Source organism: Nyctereutes procyonoides, unplaced genomic scaffold (genome assembly GCF_905146905.1).
Source record: "Nyctereutes procyonoides isolate TBG_1078 unplaced genomic scaffold, NYPRO_anot_genome, whole genome shotgun sequence".
Lineage (NCBI taxonomy): Eukaryota > Metazoa > Chordata > Mammalia > Carnivora > Canidae > Nyctereutes > Nyctereutes procyonoides.
In genome coordinates this window covers 6458691-6476821 of record NW_026575146.1, presented here as the reverse complement: position 1 = coordinate 6476821, position 18131 = coordinate 6458691, and the positions used below count along the sequence as shown (strand labels likewise).

The 18131-nt window shown below is 50.3% G+C and overlaps 1 protein-coding gene across 1 annotated transcript in view; it reads left to right on the top strand.

Annotated features, from left to right (window-relative positions):
* The window catches only part of ZC3H12D (zinc finger CCCH-type containing 12D), a 28298-nt gene extending 10374 nt beyond the window's left edge, over positions 1–17924 (top strand). Inside the window, 6 exon segments of the mRNA XM_055309644.1 lie at positions 6965–7104; positions 11372–11606; positions 13761–13867; positions 15229–15341; positions 15435–15728; positions 15731–17924. Coding sequence (XP_055165619.1) covers positions 6965–7104; positions 11372–11606; positions 13761–13867; positions 15229–15341; positions 15435–15728; positions 15731–15922 — 1081 coding nt within the window. The 3' untranslated portion in view covers positions 15923–17924.
* Positions 17925–18131: the final 207 nt, after the last annotated feature.

The following is an 18131-nucleotide window of genomic DNA, read 5'->3' as shown; positions in this document are numbered from 1 at the left end:
TGCAGGTGCCCCTTCAGATCACTACATTTGTATCTTTGGGGTAAATACTTAGTAGTGCAATTGCTGGGTCATAGGGTAGCTCTATTTTCAACTTTTTGAGGAACCTCCACACTGTTTTCCTAGATTTTGTATACTTGCCCTTTATCTGATATGTCATTAGCAAACACCTACTCCCGTTCTGTCCATTGTCTTTGGTTTTGTCGACTGTTTCCTTTGCTGTGCAAAAGCTTTTTATCTGATGGAGTCTTAATAGTTCATTTCTTGCCTTTGGAAACATATCTAGTAAGAAGTTACTGCGGCTGAGGTCACAAAAGTTGCTTCCTGCGTTCTCCTCTAGGGTTTTGATGGATTTCTATTTAACATTTGAGTCTTTCATCCATTATGAATCTGTTTTTGTGTGTGGTGTGAAGGTATGGTCCAGTTTCATTCTTCTGCATGTGGCTAATTTTCTCAACACTGATTGTTGAAGAGACTTTTTCCATTATATCTTCTTTCCTGCTTTGTTGAAGATTAGTTGACCACAGAGTTGAGGGTCCATTTCTGGGTTCTCTACTCTGTTCCATTGTTATGTGTCTGCCTCTGTGCCAGTACTGTCTTGAAAATTACAGCTTTATAATAGAGCTTGGAGTCCAGAATTGTGATGCCACCAGTTTTCATTTTCTTTTTCAACATTCCTTTGGCTATTTGGGGTCTTTTCTGGTTCCATACAAATTTTAGGATTATTTGTTCCAACTTTATGAAATAAGTTGATGGTATTTTGATAGAGATTGCAATGAATGGATATCTTGCTCTAGGTAGCATAGACATTTTAACAATATTTGTTCTTCTAATCCATGAGCATGGAACATTTTTCCATTTCTTTGTGTCTTCCTCAATTTCTTTCATGAGTGTTCTATAGTTTTCTAAGTATAGAAACTTTGCCTCTTTGGTTAGGTTTATTCCTAGGTATCTTATGGTTTTGGGTGCAATTGTAAATGGAATCAATTCCTTAATTTATCTCTCTTCTATCTCATTGTTAGTGTATAGAAATGCAACTGATTTCTGTGCATTGATGTTATATCCTGGAAGTGGGGAAGAACCAAAAAGTCAGATTGGAACACATGTCCTTCCTGCCTCAAGGAGCCTTTAGGAGTCTAAAGATCTGAAACCTGACCTCTAGCCGAGAGCTGCCCAATAAAGCTCCCGTTAAGGATGGAAAGTTCTATACCCGCACTGTCCATTACGATGGTCACTTGACACATGGGGTTGCTAAGCACTTGGAATGTGGCTATTGTGACCAAGGAGCTGAATTTTAAATTTTATTTCTTTGAATTAATTTAAATGTAAATGTAAATAGCCATCTGTGGTGAGTGCCTATATATTGGACTGTACAGACCTAGCCTTTCAGCTGTGTGACCTGAGTGAGTCACCTGACTGACTGACTGATTTATTTATTTATTTATTTATAAATTTAATTCATGAGAGACACAGAGAGAGAGGCAGAGACATAGGCAGAGGGAGAAGCAGGCTCCCTGTGGGGAGCCCGATGCAGGACTCAATCCCAGGACTCTGGGATCATGACCTGAGCTAAAGGCAGATGCTCAACCACTGAGCCATCCAGATGTCCCCACCTGATATTTTTGAGCCCTGTTTATACAGTGAAGAGGTTGGGCTAAATAATAACAATAATAATCTTACATGGCTTTTTCATCTGTGACATTCTAGGATTCAAGGTGATTATTTTATGCATGCCTGAAATGAATCAATGCACTTTTCTTATAAAAGAATTTCTCTTCTTCTGCAGAGGTTCAGAGAGAGTAGGTAAGTTGCCCAAGGTCACAGAGCAGAAAGTGCCAGCTCTGCTTTCAGAGCTCTTTCCACAGCCCTGCACTTGCTCCAGCACCATGCATCTTTAGCTTTCCCCAGTCCAGCCTTCGAAACTGTCCAGGGTAGGAGACTGACCCCATGAATTTTTATTCTGGAGCCAGAGGCTGCCAGTGTGGACCAGAGCCTTCCCAAGCAGGATGAGCCACGACTTGCCTGTTGCAGACAGGACGTGCCGCGACCCCCACTCCCCAACCAGGGGCCAAGTGGTCTCTGTAGGATCAATGCCCAGGATGCCTCTCCTGCTGCTGTCAGCCTGCTGAGGCCATCACATGTGCATTGAAAGGTGGCTCTGGTGGACCAGCAGCATATACACTGATTCCAAGCACAGTCCCTGACTTCGCAGGGTGTGGTGTGTTCATGCAAGCACGCACATGTGGATGTACGTGAGACAGGAGGTTTGAGCTCAGCACTCAGGTACTTTGCACTTGTCCCTAAGGGCAGTGTCCAGCGGGCTTGAACAAGAGGGTGACTTTCATGGAAGATGTGTTAAGAGCTGCATCACGGTGTTGGGGGGAGCCCCGATTCTCACATGCCAAATACCACCAGCTTTGCTTGTCTGGCAAACTTTCAAGTGCCTGCTGGGTTGTACATTCTGTAGACAAGTTTAGGAAAAGTGTGAGTTGAAAGACTTCAGCTTGGGGGGGGAAACCACCTGATAATTTCACATCCTCTTGCTGCCCTGGACAAGGGTTTCATTTAAATGTGCCCTTATTTTAGGGCACGCAGGGCTTTTTGTTTGAGTTGTCATTTACATTTTTAAACTCTTAGAAACCTCAGCAGAATCTGGCTTATTCTGGAGTCACAAATCTTCAGTGACGAGATCTCAGGTCTGCAAGGGGAGATTTATCAGCCCCCTGTCAGTGGGTTGCTAGTAGAGGATGTGCTCCTGGACTGGGGGGTCAATCCTGCTTCTGAGCTCCTGAGTTGACTTTGACTGATGCCGGCTTTGGGCTCCTACCTAGGTCTGCACCTGTTTATCCTTCTATAAGATGAAGGTGCCCCCTCTCTCTTCCCCCCTGACCTGAGCTGGGGAGAGATCTTTTGGTGAAAGGGCTATAAACCTCAGGTTCTGAGTATATGTAATTTAACCCCAAATAAGAAACAGAGTGGAAAGAGTGGTGCGTCTTTCCATCTCATACTCTGAAGGGACCACCACTTCTCTTTTCCTTTCCTCCCACCCCACAGTCACCACTTTGCGCTTCAGGAGACTGTGCTGTGAGTGTCTAACTTCTGTAGGACCTCCTAGGGAATAGTCCATGGCTGTGCAAACTGTGGCTGCCCCAGGCCTAATTGTCCTGACAGAGTTTGCCTCAGCCACCAGCCCACTTCCCCTTACCACCCTCCCTTCATTCAAAACCTACCTCATCTGTCTCCATTTCCTAGGGCCTGGCTCTCAGCTTGCAGTCTGATGAACTGGTTCACAGTGATGTTAATAAGCGCTAAGGTCCCTCTCCAAACTCAAACCTTGTAACAGCAGGTGACTTATGCTCCAAAGGAATTGCTGTCTTGATCTCAGGGACAGAGACTGTGAGAGGCAGGAATAAATGGAATAAGAGATGGAGGGAGGAGGAGTTTGCAACCCAAGAGACCAGGCTCTGAGATCTGCCACTAGGTCAGGGAATGGGCACATTTCTTTGCTTTAGTTTCCTCAAGGGTACCATGGGATGAAGGTCACTTCCTCGGGGGCTCACTGTAATGATTGAAATGCAATGTGCAAAGTGGCCTGGTACACAGGACACTCTACGAATATTAAAAATGAGCTCCAAGAAGCAGGAATGAGGTCTATCTTGTTCACAGGTCTCTAAGAACCCAGCACAGATCCTCATTGAAGATGTTTATAAATCGATGTTGAGTGAGTGGAGGGATGCACAAAGACCAGGCGCTTCTGCATTTCCATCTGTGTGCCGAGCAGTGGGGTGTGAGGGTGGCCATGGGTGCTTTCTTGCCTGACAAGGAGCTCTGCGGGCTTCTAGAGAGAGACCCCCATGTGGTGAGAAAGTGGTCCCTGCTTGTGGCTTCAATCCTGCTATGGCCCAGGGCTTTCTGTGGTCAGGAATAGGGCACCCATAATGGGGTTTTGAGGTTGGTAAAAAGAAATGTGGCAAGGATTGAACAATAATAATCTTCACATCTTAAAAGAGACCTGAAGGTTCGGAGGAGAGGTCGAGGTGGAGGTGTGTGGGAATCCAGTCCTGCAAAACTATAGACCTGAATGAAAACCCTCCATTCCAGAGACACCAGCTTAGTGATTCTAGGGGTCAGCTCCTGACTTCCCTTGCCTAGAGTCAAAGCTGGAAGGGAGAGCACTTCTTAGGGAGGGAGAAAGGCTATGGGCAAATCTATGCTTGTTCCATCTTCTCCTGAACTTAATGGTATTCATCACTGTTTTGAAACTCTTGGCTAAGGGTCTGCCATCTTGGAGTCTTGTGTCAGAGAGGCCATGGGACCGATATTTGCTGCATGAAGCCGACGGTAGTAGCTTTCCTTAGTTTTTCTCTTCCTGAACTCCTGAACTATCAAACCCTTCCCCTCCACATGACTCCAGCCAAGGCCACGGCAGGCTGGGGTCCTGACCACCATCACCAGAACGCATCGCTCTGCTAACCTTTGCCTCTTCAGAGGGATTTGGTTCAGCCTCATCACTGAACGTGCCTCCTCCAACCACATACCTGTCAAAGGTATGTAGTCACAGAAGCAGATAGGAAGTCCCCAAAAAGAGAGCACTCAAGAAATCATTTTAAAAGAATTGTGGTAGTGATATGTTTACTTGAGAACTGATGGACTTCATTGCAGCTGACAGGGGTGTTTGGGGGTGGGGTGGGGGTGAGGTGTTATCAGTAGTTCACATTCCTGCTTCAGTGTGCACAGAAATTAGACCTTCTTTTCTAGGATAGATACAATCTCTTCCTTATTTGTTTAGGTAGTTTGTGATATCTCAGTGTCTTCTACCTTCTGGATGACTTGGGGTTCATGTTTCCTCTCCCTCCCCTACTCTACTCCCAAATGGCATCTGGGGGCTTTGGGACCTGACATTGGCTAGGAGAGGCGGGTCTGGGACCCTCACTGGGCTCTGCTACAGAGTGGCTGGTCTGGCCTGGTCTGGCTTCCAGAATGATCAGTGTTGAAGGGTCTTTGGTCCCCTCTAGCCTTTTGGGATGCCATACTGGCTTAAAGTTCTGCTCCCCTCCTCAGAGGGGCCTATTTGTCCATCCCCAGCCCTCATCAGTCCACCAGGCCTGGTGGCAAGGTATCCAGGGGTGTTGCTTCCAGCTCACCAGTCTGTCATGTCCCCCCAAGGCAGCCCTGAAGTCCTGTAGGATGCTGCACTTGCTAAAACCAAGATTTCTCCCAGAGACTTGTGACCTGCCTAGGCTGTGCTGGGAGACAAGCCTTTGGCTTCCTCTTCACAGCCATCCTGATGTTTCTACACCTCCCCCTCCCCTTCTGGCTCAGGGGGTAGAGCAGGTGGGGGATGAGGGGGTTAGGACACTGTGAAAGACCTCTTCTTTCTCCCTCTATCATCTTCCTTTTTTTGCCTTCCTCTGGGGCAGAGGGACTTGCTGTCCACTTCCTCTTCCTTTCACCATAGACTCTGATATTTTTTCTCTTTACTGTTTGCGTATAAGCTTCCCAGGGTGGCCTCAATGGCCAGAGGGCTATTTTCTCTAAACATGGAAGACACTACCAGTGTAAGACACAAGGCCTGGTTCCTGATTCCTCACTGGAGCCGAAGCAATTCAGAGTTCTCATGTATCTCCACAAAGCCTGACTTTCAGTACTATTGATTAATGTTTCCAAAGCCTTCCATTTTTCTCATTTTTCTCTTACAAACCTCACCCACATGGATCAGCCTGAGGGATGTTTTCAGACTTCAAGGATCCCTCCGAGCAACCCCTGGCTGCTTCCTTCCTGTGGCTTGCACGATGCAGCGCTCCTCGGGTTTACTTTCTAATGGTCGCATAGACCCTTTCTGTGTCTTCTGTAAGATTGTCCTACTCTCTCCATGACCAGCTATTGAGTTCCAGAGTGCCGTCAGATGCATCTTCCAGGCCTCTCGCTCTCCCTCCAGGGTGTGGGGCAATTCTCTCTTCACTGTGGCTCCAGCTGTTGTGTCAGCACAGATGCCCTACACTGATCACCCAGAACTCTCTTCGAGACCCAAGCTGTGTACTTAGTGTTTCCTCCTAGAGGGCACAGAGGCTCCTCCAACTCAGTGTGTATCCATGACAAAACTTGCGGTCTTTCCTCCAAACACTGTCCTCCTCCAGAAATCCCCATGTCAATAAGGAGCCCACTAGCTACAAGAGCCAGAGATCTGGAAGCTTCCTCAGTGCCTTCTTCTCTATCACCCTGTATCCCATCTGTCACCACATTCTGGAGATTTTCCCTTCTGAGTACCTCTCAGGTTCATCTACCCTTCTCCCTTACCCACCACCACCCAGGAGGTCCAAGTCACCATCCAGTTTTGCTTTGATGACTGTGACAGTTTCTTAATTGGGACCTTGCTCCCTTCCCATCATCCCTCTGTGCTGTCAGATTGAGCTTTTGGAAACATACACTGGATCATATCACATCACATCACATAGACCCCCCAGTCTTCAAATCCTTCTATGACTTCTCATTCCTCTTAGGAAAAGAAAAGTCTTCAAGAAGGCATGCAAGGCCTTACCTGGTTTTGGGCCTCCTCTCACACTGCTCTCTTTTTCCTACCTCCATCAACACTTCAGTAGAATTTGTGGGGCACATTGACCTCCTTACTTGGACTTGGGGAGCCTCATAACACATTTACATCCCTCTCTTAGGCTGAAGATGACTACTCTCCTCCATCTTATCATGATCCTTATTAGCTTCAGGTGAAAAGGGGTTCTTGTCTATTAATCCTTGGAACCCAAGACCCTCTTTATACGTATATGATCAATAGCTATATGGTGCCAGTTAAAGGATATATATTTTTTTTCAAGGAATGAACTATTTTTAAAATGCAGATTTTCCTGATTCCCTTTGATTATAAGACTGTGATTCAGGATATTCCCAGGGGAAATCACTCTTCAGGAATTCTCTCTGTGACTCTACAAATTTCTTTGTTTTCCCATTGTAGCCATGGAAACAAAGAAGTCTTCTCTTGCCGGGGAATCCAGCTGGCTGTGGACTGGTTCAGGGACAGAGGACACACCTACATCAAGGTTTTTGTTCCATCCTGGAGGAAAGACCCACCAAGATCCGACACCCCTATTAGAGGTACGATGGAGGAGGCATATGCTCAAGCAGTACTATACACCTTTCCTTGGTAGCTCTCCTGACAATTACAGTCAAGTATCTACTGAGCTATTTGTGTAATAATGTCTGCCTTTCTCACTGGACTGTATGAAAGCACCAACTATAGATAGTCACTGCCATAGTGCTGGCACCTGGCATAATATTTGGCATATAGTAGATACTCCATACATAGTTGTTAAATAGATGAATAAACAAATTATTTTGTCTTTTAGTGTGAATTGACTAAGTCCCCAAAATAATTGTATGCAGAGGAAGAGGGAGAAGCAGACCTCCCACTGAGCAAGGAGCTCACTCCCAGGGTCCTGGGATCATGACCTGAGCCAGAGGCAGATGCTTAACTGACTGACCCACCCAGGCACCCCCTTCTTTCAGCCTTTTAACCAAAAGTTTTTAATGGTGTTTTTAATGGTTACCAATTACTGCTTCTTCTGTTTCAGATTCTCTGCCTTTCTTTTTTGAATAAAATTATACTCTTATCTTAGGGATGAAGTATCTGTTGCCTATTTCTATACTAATGCAGACTTTAAGAAGTTCTATTAGTTCTGTGAATCCTCTTTATTTTTTCTGGAGCCAGTTCTCTCTACCCCTCTCTCTGTATGTGTGTGCTGTTAAGTTTTCTCAAGTCCAGTGATTGTTTGGTTGCCAGTTTTTATTTGCAAATAAAGAGTCAGGTTGGTCAGACACATATCTGTGTGACTTCCTTGCGTTTTCTCTCCTGGCATGTGGATCTTTCCTGGAGTGGCAGGGCTGACCATCAGTGTTGACTGGCAGATTTTGCTTGGTCATGGAGCAGGCGGGCCGCTGGGCAGCCCTACCTACGCACGTTGCAATGCCACAGCAATGATGGTTTTACTCTAGATGGCCAAAGGCCACATGGGAACCTCCTCCTTCCTAGTTATATCTCACTTTCCCTATAGTGATAAGGGTAGGGAAAGGGTGGATGCACCTGCTGCTCCATGAGCAGCCCTCACCCTGACTTCTGCCCACACCCCACTCCCTCTCCACGGGCCTGAACGCTCTGGGTCTCTGTAGGGAGAATGGTACCCCCTCTGCTTCAGCCTTCTATACGCATTCTGGGGTGTGGCTCCCTACCTACTGTGGGGTCAGTAAGGTTTCCTGGGTTTGCTGCTCTCCTGGTTTCATTGCTATTATCCTGTGTTTGCTGCTTTTCTGTGGCTCATTATACCATGATAATGGGCCCCCTCCCCATTTTGTATCTCTTCACTGCCACTTCAATGGAATTGTGAGAAAGGTGGGATAAATGCGTGTGCTCAGTTCTCCACCATGAACTGGTTACCCCAAATTATTCTTTACTGTCTGAACATGGAGAATAGTGGCTCTCTAATAGTTGTGTAATCTTTAAATACAGTATAGGTAGAGGCTAGAGAAATCACTCTGGGGTAGGGAAGGAGTTTTTAAACAAGTCATAGCAAGTGCAGAGCTTCAGGGGAAAGATTCATAAATTTGACTGCATTAAAATAAAAGCTCTGTTCATTAGTGGATACCACAGAAGTAAAAAAATGAAAAGACAAGCCTTGAACTGGGAGAGGCTATCCATCACACATTCCCGATGAAGGATGTACTGTCCAGAATCGATAGACAGCTTCTCCAAATTAATAAGACAAAGACAAAGGACCAACAGAAAGATGAACTAAAGCATGAATAGGCCTTTCACAGAAGAGAAAACATAAATGGCCAATAAACGTAAGAAAAGATGCTCAATCTCATTAGTATCCAAAGAAATGCAAAATAAAACCACAATAAGAGGCCACTGTACACCCACTAGATTGGCAAAAATTCAGAAACCTGGAAATGCCAAGCATTGACAAAGTCTTCTAAACTGCTGTGTTGGGTAGTAACTTGATATACCCACTTTGGAAAACAATTCAGCATTGTCTTGGGAAGTGCCTTGCCCTATCGCTCAGCAATATCACTCTTGGGGGTACTCCCTAGAACCATCCTTGTACTTCTGTCCCCAGAGACTTAGACGCAGAACTGACAGCAGTGAACATATGGATGTGGCCAAACCTCTCCAAGAAAACGTTAAAGGAAGAAAGCACATGAACAAGAATACGTACATATAATTCCATTTGAGTAAAGTTTAGAGGGTCCTAATCACATTAAAAATATGGACATCAAGGACTGGAATTTAAATTAAAAAGATTTTTTAAATAAAAAATTGCAATAAATAACCACATAAAGTTAAAAAACTAAAACAAAAAAATAAACAAATTGCAATACTTTGATTAGCCTAACCTTCTTTTAGATCAATTTTTATAGGAAACAACACTTGAGAAGACTAGTAAAGAAATAAGGCATGAGGGGTGCCTCGGTGGCTCAGTGGTTGGGTGTCTGCCTGAGGCTCTGGTGGTGATCCCGGGTCCTGGGATCCAGCCCCACCGGGCCTCCCTGCTCAGCGGAAGGAAGTCTACTTCTCCCGCTGGCCCCACCCCCACTCCTGCTTGCTCTCTGTCTCTGAAATAAAATAAGATCTTTAAAAAAAAAAAAAAAAGGAAGTGGGCATGAAAGAATAAAAAAACGATTTTTGCTATTAATGGATAATGGTTTTTAAACTCTCAAATGTTAGATGGCATAAGAAATATCTACTGTCGAGAGAGGTCATAATGATATGCAGAATGTTACCATATTGGACCCTGCTCATTATAGTTTTAAGTCTATAATCTTGTGGTCTTTCTCAGAAGCAGAATTCAACACCTTTTTAAAAAATATTTTATTTATTTATTTGAGAGAGAGCAAGTGCACAAGTAGGGGGAGCGGCAGGCAGAGGGAGAGGGAGAAGCAGACTCGCTGCTGAGCAGAGAGCCCAATGCAGGGCTTGATCCCAGGACCCTGAGGTCATGACCAGAGCCAAAGGCAGACACTTAACAGCTTAACCGACTGAGCCACCCAGGCGCCCTCAGAATTCAACACTTGACGGTTGTTTCTCTTACTTGTACATATGTCAACGTGTAAAGACATCCAAGTGAAACCTGAAAATAAATAGCAAAGCATAGAAAAAAATAGTCCTTTTGGGGGATGCATACATAGGCATTTTTAAAAACGGAAGGAAGGGAATTATAAACACAAAGTTCTAAAAATTGGGGTTAGGTTGAGGGGAGCAGCAAAGTGGGAGGGACAATGAGGACTCCAGAAGTGTGGCCACACCCTATTTTTCTAAGGGATCACTGCATAGGTGGCTTTAAAATGTACCCTTTGTGCCCTGTATGCATTATGTACTTTGTCGAAGTCTGGACACCATGTCACATAGGAAAGGATGTAGAATTGAAGGAAGAAACAATTTGTGAAGAATATGCTAATACTCTTCCATGTTCTGAGTAACTGTTACCCGTAGAAGGGATTTTTTTTTTTTTTTTTTTTTTGCATGGCTCCAAAGGCAAAACTAAGGTCAGAGAGTGGACTTTCCAGGGATGTGGATTTTAGTTCCTCTAAGAGACCTTGTGGCACCTGATACATGTTCACCTCCTCGCCAGGCTGCATAAGAGCTGTCACCCACACGAGCTCATCCAGTCTCCTCATAGGCCCTGAGGATGTGAAAGAGGAGTTACTATCCTCATTTTATAGTAAATGCAAAATCTGATGCTCAGAGAGGAATGAGGTACCAGCTGAGACCAGAACCCAGCTTATAGATTCTTAATTCCAGACTCTTCTGGTTACATTCTTGTGTTCCTCAGAGCTGTTATGGTATGCTCTATCCTGAAGGCATCTCAGTACCATGGGCAGGAAGAACAGTGGCTCTGAGATATGGGCCCAAGCAGAAGCCTTCTAGGTGGATGCAAGTCTCCTAGTAACTTCTAAGGCATTGCCAGGATTCCAGTTAAATATGAATGTCTTTCTCCAGAAGGACTCTTCTGGGTCTCCTGTGGTAGGGGTGTTATGGCATGTAACTAGAGAAAGGATAGAAGCTATGGCTTCCCTCTGCCTTCTAAAGTGACTCCTCTTGTTAAGGACCCTTCTCAGGACCCTTGTCATGACTTGGGCGGGACAGAAGCCAAGAGTCCTCTTGACCTCAGGCTGCTGGCAAATTCCTCTCAAGACCTCTGAGCTCCTCACCTGCCAGGCTGGGCCATGGATGGGGAGGAGGGAGTTGGCTTGGAGAGGCTCCCTGAGCTGCCGCCCGGGCTCGGTGACGTTGAGAATGGCTTTAGGGGTGGGGGTCCCTCCCCTAAAGCCGCTACATTCTGTGTCCTGCCTGCCCTGCGCCCCCCAGAGCAGCACGTGCTGGAGGAGCTGGAGAGGCAGGCAGTGCTCGTCTACACCCCGTCCCGCAAGGTCAATGGCAAGCGGGTGGTCTGCTATGACGACCGCTACATTGTGAAGGTGGCCTACGAGCAGGATGGTGTCATCGTCTCCAACGACAATTACCGTGACCTTCAGAGCGAGAACCCCGAGTGGAAGTGGTTCATCGAGCAAAGGCTGCTCATGTTCTCCTTCGTCAACGATCGGTATGTGGTGGCATGTGGGGTCCTGGCGCAGGGAGCTGGGGTGACTGGCAGAAAAAGCCACTCCAACCAGTGTATGCCCAGTGGGGCTTGCAGGCATAGGCACACCACGCCAAAGCAAAGGACACCAAAGGCTAGGGGGAATTGTACCCCATAAGAGGTAGCAGTTACTTTCAGGCCATGCCAGGACATGGTTGCCCCTATATCACCTTCCTAAACCCCAGGGCAGATGCTTGCAAGCAGCTACCTCCCAGGAACCCCTATGGTCATTTCCACATAATCAAGGCCAGCAGTTCCCTCTATCCAGCTCAGGCCCAGAGAAATCTGGCAATTCTGGGTTCCAGAAGCTCTTCACTGAAGTCTGATAGATCATGGCTGCCTTTGGTCTGGACACAGCCCGGGGCCCCAGCCAAGTCCTTTTGACGCACTGGCCTCTGCTAAGGGCCTGCCAGAAGGTCCCCTGGCTGCCAGAAGGCAGAGCCTGCCTGCCTGTGGGTGAGGACGCCTGCCCTGGTGCCCCGGGCATGTCCATAGGGCCCTCTTGGCCCAGCTCGCCGTGGCCAAGGCCCGGCAGAGAGCAGGAGGTGAAGCCTTTGGGAACCTCTAATAACCGCAGTGGGCGGCTCCCCAGATTCTTGGTCAGGGCCCAACTCCAAGACGCTGGCTGTGTAGCTGGGATCTGAGCCACAGAGGCTGCCCGGGACTGGGGATTGCCCAGCGCTGGGCTGGCCTCCTCTACGTGGTCTGCACCGTGAGACTCAGTGTGACACTTGACTCTCAGAGGGACACCAACCCATTAAAATCAGGCCCCCTATTTAGGATCTACAACTCCTCTCATGGAACCTCTGTATGGCCTAGAAGTCCTTCCTGGGAACAAAAGTATTCATGTGAAAAAAAACGGATGGCACTAAAGGAGGGAAGTATTCCTTCCAAGGCATGTTTTCCCCTCTGAGCTGTGGGCACGCCCAGGATGCGTTCCCTTTCCTGGTGAGACTTAATGCTGTGGAGACAGAAGGGGCAGAGTGGGGGCAGGTGGTATTCAAGAACTGGGCGGGGGTCCGGCAGCCCCAGAAGCTGAGACCAACCCCAGAGCCCCCTGGATTTGAAGAGGAGGTGCTGGTCCTCTACTCAGGCTCCGCGTGCCCGCCACACCTGGGATCTGCTTCTTCACTGGCTCACTGGCTGGCATTTCAAGCTCGATTAATATTTATCCCCCACCTGTACATATCCAGGGCTGCGGGGCAACACAGGAGAAATGGAATCTGAGTAGGGGAGCCCACAGGCCTAGGGTTGTCTGTAGCCCTGTGGAGGTCTCAGACCTGATGTTGAGAACAGTGGGCAAGCAGTTCATTTTATTTATTTATTTATTTATTTATTTATTTATTTATTTATTTATTTATTTATTTAAAAATATTTTATTTATTTATTCGGGATCCCTGGGTGGCACAGCGGTTTAGCGCCTGCCTTTGGCCCAGGGCGCGATCCTGGAGACCCGGGATCGAAACCCACATTGGGCTCCCGGTGCATGGAGCCCGCTTCTCCCTCTGCCTGTGTCTCTGTACCTCTCTCTCTCTCTCTCTCTGTGACTATCATAAAAAAAAATAAATAATACTAAAATATTTTATTTATTTATTCATGAGAGACACAGAGAGAGAGGCAGAGATACAGGCAGAGGGAGAAGCAGGCTCCCCATGGGGAGCCCCATGTGGGGCTCAGTCCTGGAACCTCAGGATCACACCCTGAGCCAAAGGCAGATGGTCAACCACTGAGCCACCCAGGCATCCCAAGGGAAAGCGTCCCGGAGGAGCCCTAGAGCAATTATGTTTCAGTTTTAGTGGATAAAAATCACCTGGAAAGTTGTTAAAAATGCAGATTCCTGAACCACCTGAGTGTCTGATCAAACAGGACTTGTGCGAAGCCCGGATTCTGGCCCTGCTGGAGAAACTCCCAGAGGCCTCGGCTGCTCTCCGGAGATCCCTGCTCGGCCCTCGTGGGCTCAGTGAGAAGGAAGGCTTGTACTGCTGCAAACGCTACACAGCCCCTGGGTGGGAGAAAGAGCCGGCACGGGAGCCCAGGCCCAGGCCCAGGCCATGCCGGGTGCTGCCCGCGGGGGCCGGTGGTGAGCTTCCTGCAATCGCCCCCTGTGCTTGTTTACAGGTTCATGCCTCCTGATGACCCCTTGGGCCGCCGGGGACCCACCCTGAGCAACTTCCTGAGCAGGATGCCAAAGCCCCCAGAGCCCTCCTGGCAGCACTGCCCCTACGGTGGGTAGCACCCCTGCCTCGTGATCCCTGTCCAGGTCTCAGGTCGGGGTGGCACTCGAGGCAGAGTCGGAAGTGCTGGCCTTGGGCTCCAGTCCTAACTAGCTGTGTGACCCTGGAGAGCTAATTTCACCTCTCTGGCCAGCACTTGCTGACAGGGTTATCATAAGGATGAACTGTCACATGGGAGCCTCTGTGAGGGCCACATGCAGGGGTCACACACAGGGCAGAGCTGTACCCGGGAAGCCTGGAGGCTGTGTGGTCTCCCAGCTCAGTCCCGTCACCTGGCACTTTGGCACCTTGAGCCCGAGTCCTGCCCCACCATCCCGCCCCATACCTTCATGGACTTTGGTCCGTGCTATCCATCAAGAATGAAGGACTTTATCCCAGAGCACTCCTAGCCAGCTCTTCTACTAACTTGATTTGGCAGGGTCATTTGTTGTTTAACATCCCCAGGCCTTCTTTCCTGTGTCCAAAGAAGTTATTTTATTTTGTTTTTAAAGATTTTATTTATTTATTCATAGACACACACACACACACACACACACACACACACACACACACACACACACAGGCAGAGAGAGAAGCAGGCTCCATGCAGGGAACCCCATGTGGGACTCGATCCCGGGTCTCCAAGATCACACCCTGGGCTGAAAGCGGCGCTAAACCGCTGAGCCACCGGGGCTGCTCCAGAAGTTTTATACAGATTTTATTTATTTATTCACGAGACAGAGAAAAGCAGAGACATATGCTGAGGGAGAAGCAGGCTCCTTGCAGGGAGCCCGCTGGGGAACTCGAGGCCCCCCACCGGGATCACGCCCTCACCCGAAGGCATATGCTCGACCACCACAGAGCCACCCAGGCGTCCCTAAGAACCTTAGGTGGTATTCGAAGTCACTTCTTATTAGCATTAAGGTGACCACACATGCACATTCAGGTTGGCTCATCTTGCTCCCATTCACTCTCAGAAGCGTCCAGGTTTGGGCGGTAAATTAGTTGATCCCCTCTGTCAGGGCAGTTTGTAGGGAGAGGGCAATGGTCAGCAGAAGGGGTGAGGCCAATGGTGGAAACTGAGGCAGAACTGGAGGTGCGGTCCTGTGCCGTGAGCACCTGCTCGGGGTCCATCCTCCAGGCGGCCCTCTCCGCAGGGGCGCTGGGGAAGCGGGGCCGAAGGTCACTGGATCTACAGGTTTGGTCTCAGTTTCTAGCCCAGCCGAGTCCCCACATCGCCCATCCACCGGCCTGAAACAGCTCGCGGGGTGGAGCCCACAGCGCGGGGAGGCGCGGGCCCCCCTCGCGCCCAGCCCCGGGCGCCTCTCCCCGGGCGCCTCTCACCCTTCTCCCCCCCCCCCCGCCCCTTCCAGGCAAGAAGTGCACCTACGGCGTCAAGTGCAAGTTCTTCCACCCCGAGAGGCCGCGCGCGGCGCCGCTGGCGGTGGCCGACGAGCTGCGCGCGCAGACGCGGGCGGGGCGGGGCGCGGGCGGCGAGGCGGGGCGGCGGCGGAGCGCGCGCGCGGCGGGCGCGGCGGGCGCGGCGGGGCGGGGCGGGCCCCGGGGCGCTGCGGCCGAGCCGGGCGCGCGCAGCCTGCCCCCCCCGCGGCCCGCGCCCGACGCCGCGGCGCTCGAAGGCCGCTTCTCGCGGCTCGCGCTCGGCGGCGACCCGGGGCTCGGCGCGGCGCCCCCTGCGGACGCCGGCCCCGCGCCCCGGCCGCTCGGGGGGCGCTGCCCCGGGGCCGCGCACGCCGACCTGCCGCCCCAGCGCTGGCGGGCCTCCGAGGCGCGCGCCCCCCCGCCGGCGGCCGGCCGGTTCGCGGGCCGCTCGGCCTGGGCGGAAGGCGGCTGGGGCGACGGCGCCTTCGGGGGGCCCGCGGGGCCCCGGCCGCCGCCCCCGGCGCGGGGGAGGCGCGCGCGCGGGCGCGCAGGGCGCTCTGCGGCCTCTTCCCGCCGCAGCAGGTGGACAGCGTCATGGCCCTGTTCCCCGCGCTCTCCGACGTCGCCAGGCTCATCCTGCTCATCCAGAAATTCCAGAGGTCGGGGGCGCCCGTGGGGAAGTCCTGAGAGCTCGTCCTTGCCACCGCCGGGGATGTCGCAGCCTCGCCCGGCCACGTGGGCCGGCGGCCGGGTGGACGCCTGCACCTGGGGCGCAGCCCCTGCACTGTGCACCCCCTTTTCTTTAAAGACGGTCGGGGGGCCAGCTTCCTCGGCCTCAGCCTGCCCGTGGTGGCACCTGATGGCCCTCGCGGACACTGCGGGGCTTGCCGCTGCAGCTCCAGGTCCTGCAGAGTAGGGCCGGCCCCTTCCGTGGGCGGAGTGGTCTCTCCTGTCTGGAAGACCCCTCGGCCCCTGACAGCCCCAAGGGTTTGTCCAGAACACTCCATGGCTGTTTTGTCAAGCTGCAGCGGGGATCCACGAGGGGGTCACAAGATCAGTGTAATGGGTCACGCCAGAAAGAGCGGCAGAGGAATCCCAGAGCCCACTGCACGTCACCAAGCGAAGCGTGAGACTCCTGCGTGCTAGCTCCGTGCGTGTGCCCCCGTGTGCCCTGGCTAGCCATGCAAACTGAATGCGGGTCACGGGCAAACATCTGAAAAATCCTGGTAAATGGCCTTCAATTGCATTGCATCGAATCACCTTTGAACTATTGTAGTGAGTTGCCTGATGGAGGTTGTGGCATCGGGAGGTTTCCATAGGAGACCCTGTTTCTTACCTCATGAGGGAGACCTAGAATTCCAGCCTTGATGTGTGGGCTCCACTTGTCACTCTGAAATTGTGTGGTGGTGCTGGTCTGTGGAGGTGGGGCAGGGGCCCGTTGTCCTGAGGGTCTGCCCCTGGGGTCTTCACCCCTACACACACACACACACACACACACACACTTCTTGACTCAGGCTAAGCATCCCATGTTTTTCAGCCGTCCATCAGGGCATTCCCCAGCACAGGTCCTCTGCGGGCTGCGCTTTCTAAGCCACACCTCGCACGTGAGCCAAGGCCAGTGAAGGCACAGTCAGGACTTGTGCCCAGAAGCCTCGAGGTGGGTCTCTGAAGAGCTGGGGGGAGCCTCAGTCAGGAGGTTTATTGCTGCCTTCCACCCCTGCTGTTTCTTCCATCCAGCTCCTGCTTTCAGCTTTGGGGAGGCAGGACCCAGCCATTTGCAGCTGGCAGGAAATGAGACTGTGCTTCCAGAGTGTGGACCCTCCGTCCTCAGGGGGCCCTGGCGTCCCTAGCAGGCATCCACCATTTCCTCAGGGTTACAAGTCCAGTTGTGTGTAGGTCTTGGCTCCTTTGTTCATCATGGCCTTTGGTGGCTGGGCCATCAGGGAGAGTGTGAGGCACCTCCCAGTGGGAAACCAGCTCCCAACCCCCAAAGGCTTCCTGCAGGCTGGTGAGTGCAAATGGGATTCTCTGTGTCACTGTGCATTGTTGGCACAGACCAGGGTGCAGCCCTGGGACAGCCCGCTCCCAGCCCTCTAATTCACCGTAACTGCTGCCAGTGGAGATGTGGGGACCTTGTGTCTCCCTGTGACCCCTTTCATCTTTTTAAAACCAGCTCCTTAGCTGCTTCAGCCAGATCTGTTGTCACCTCTTTTTTCTCAAAGAAGACATTGCACCCACGGTTGTATCTTATTATTTTGGGACATCAGTCCTGAAGAGAACTCACTCTTTCTAGATAATCTGGATTTCCCTCATGGTGTTTTTGTTTTTGTTTTTGTTTTCTTTTCTTTTGGTGAGACTAGTTTTATTTAGAGCTGCTTTGGTCTCTCTGATCTGTCTCCTGATGTGGAATCGTCGCACTGCCGATGTACAGTTGGAAATGTTTAAACTGCTTCCTTTGAGGACAAGTTTGAGTTGTAGTAAGCTGTAAAGCTATTTTATTTGGTTCACTGTGATGGAGACAAGCACAAAAACAAGTGAAGAGACAGCACATTTCAGTGTAATCCCCTTTGGAATTTTTTCCAAAGTCTCGGTATGTCTTTATGACACAAAACATGGATGGACAGGTGAATGAAATGTTCCTGGTTTCGTAACTGTTACCATGATCCAAAAATAAATCACTTTGATCACACCTGGGCTCTCTGTTACCTTATTGTGTATCATCTTCTCCCATGTCGGCTTCTCCCCTTAAGTCAGCTTTTCACAGTAAATATTGAGGGTGTGACGACTGGTCCTGTGGGGGCTTTATGTAGTGTTATTCCTCTCTTGGGAGTGAGGAGGCCGGAATCCACCTTTGCCAGGGGAGGTGGGGAGGCCCAAGGCAAGGACATGCCTTTGC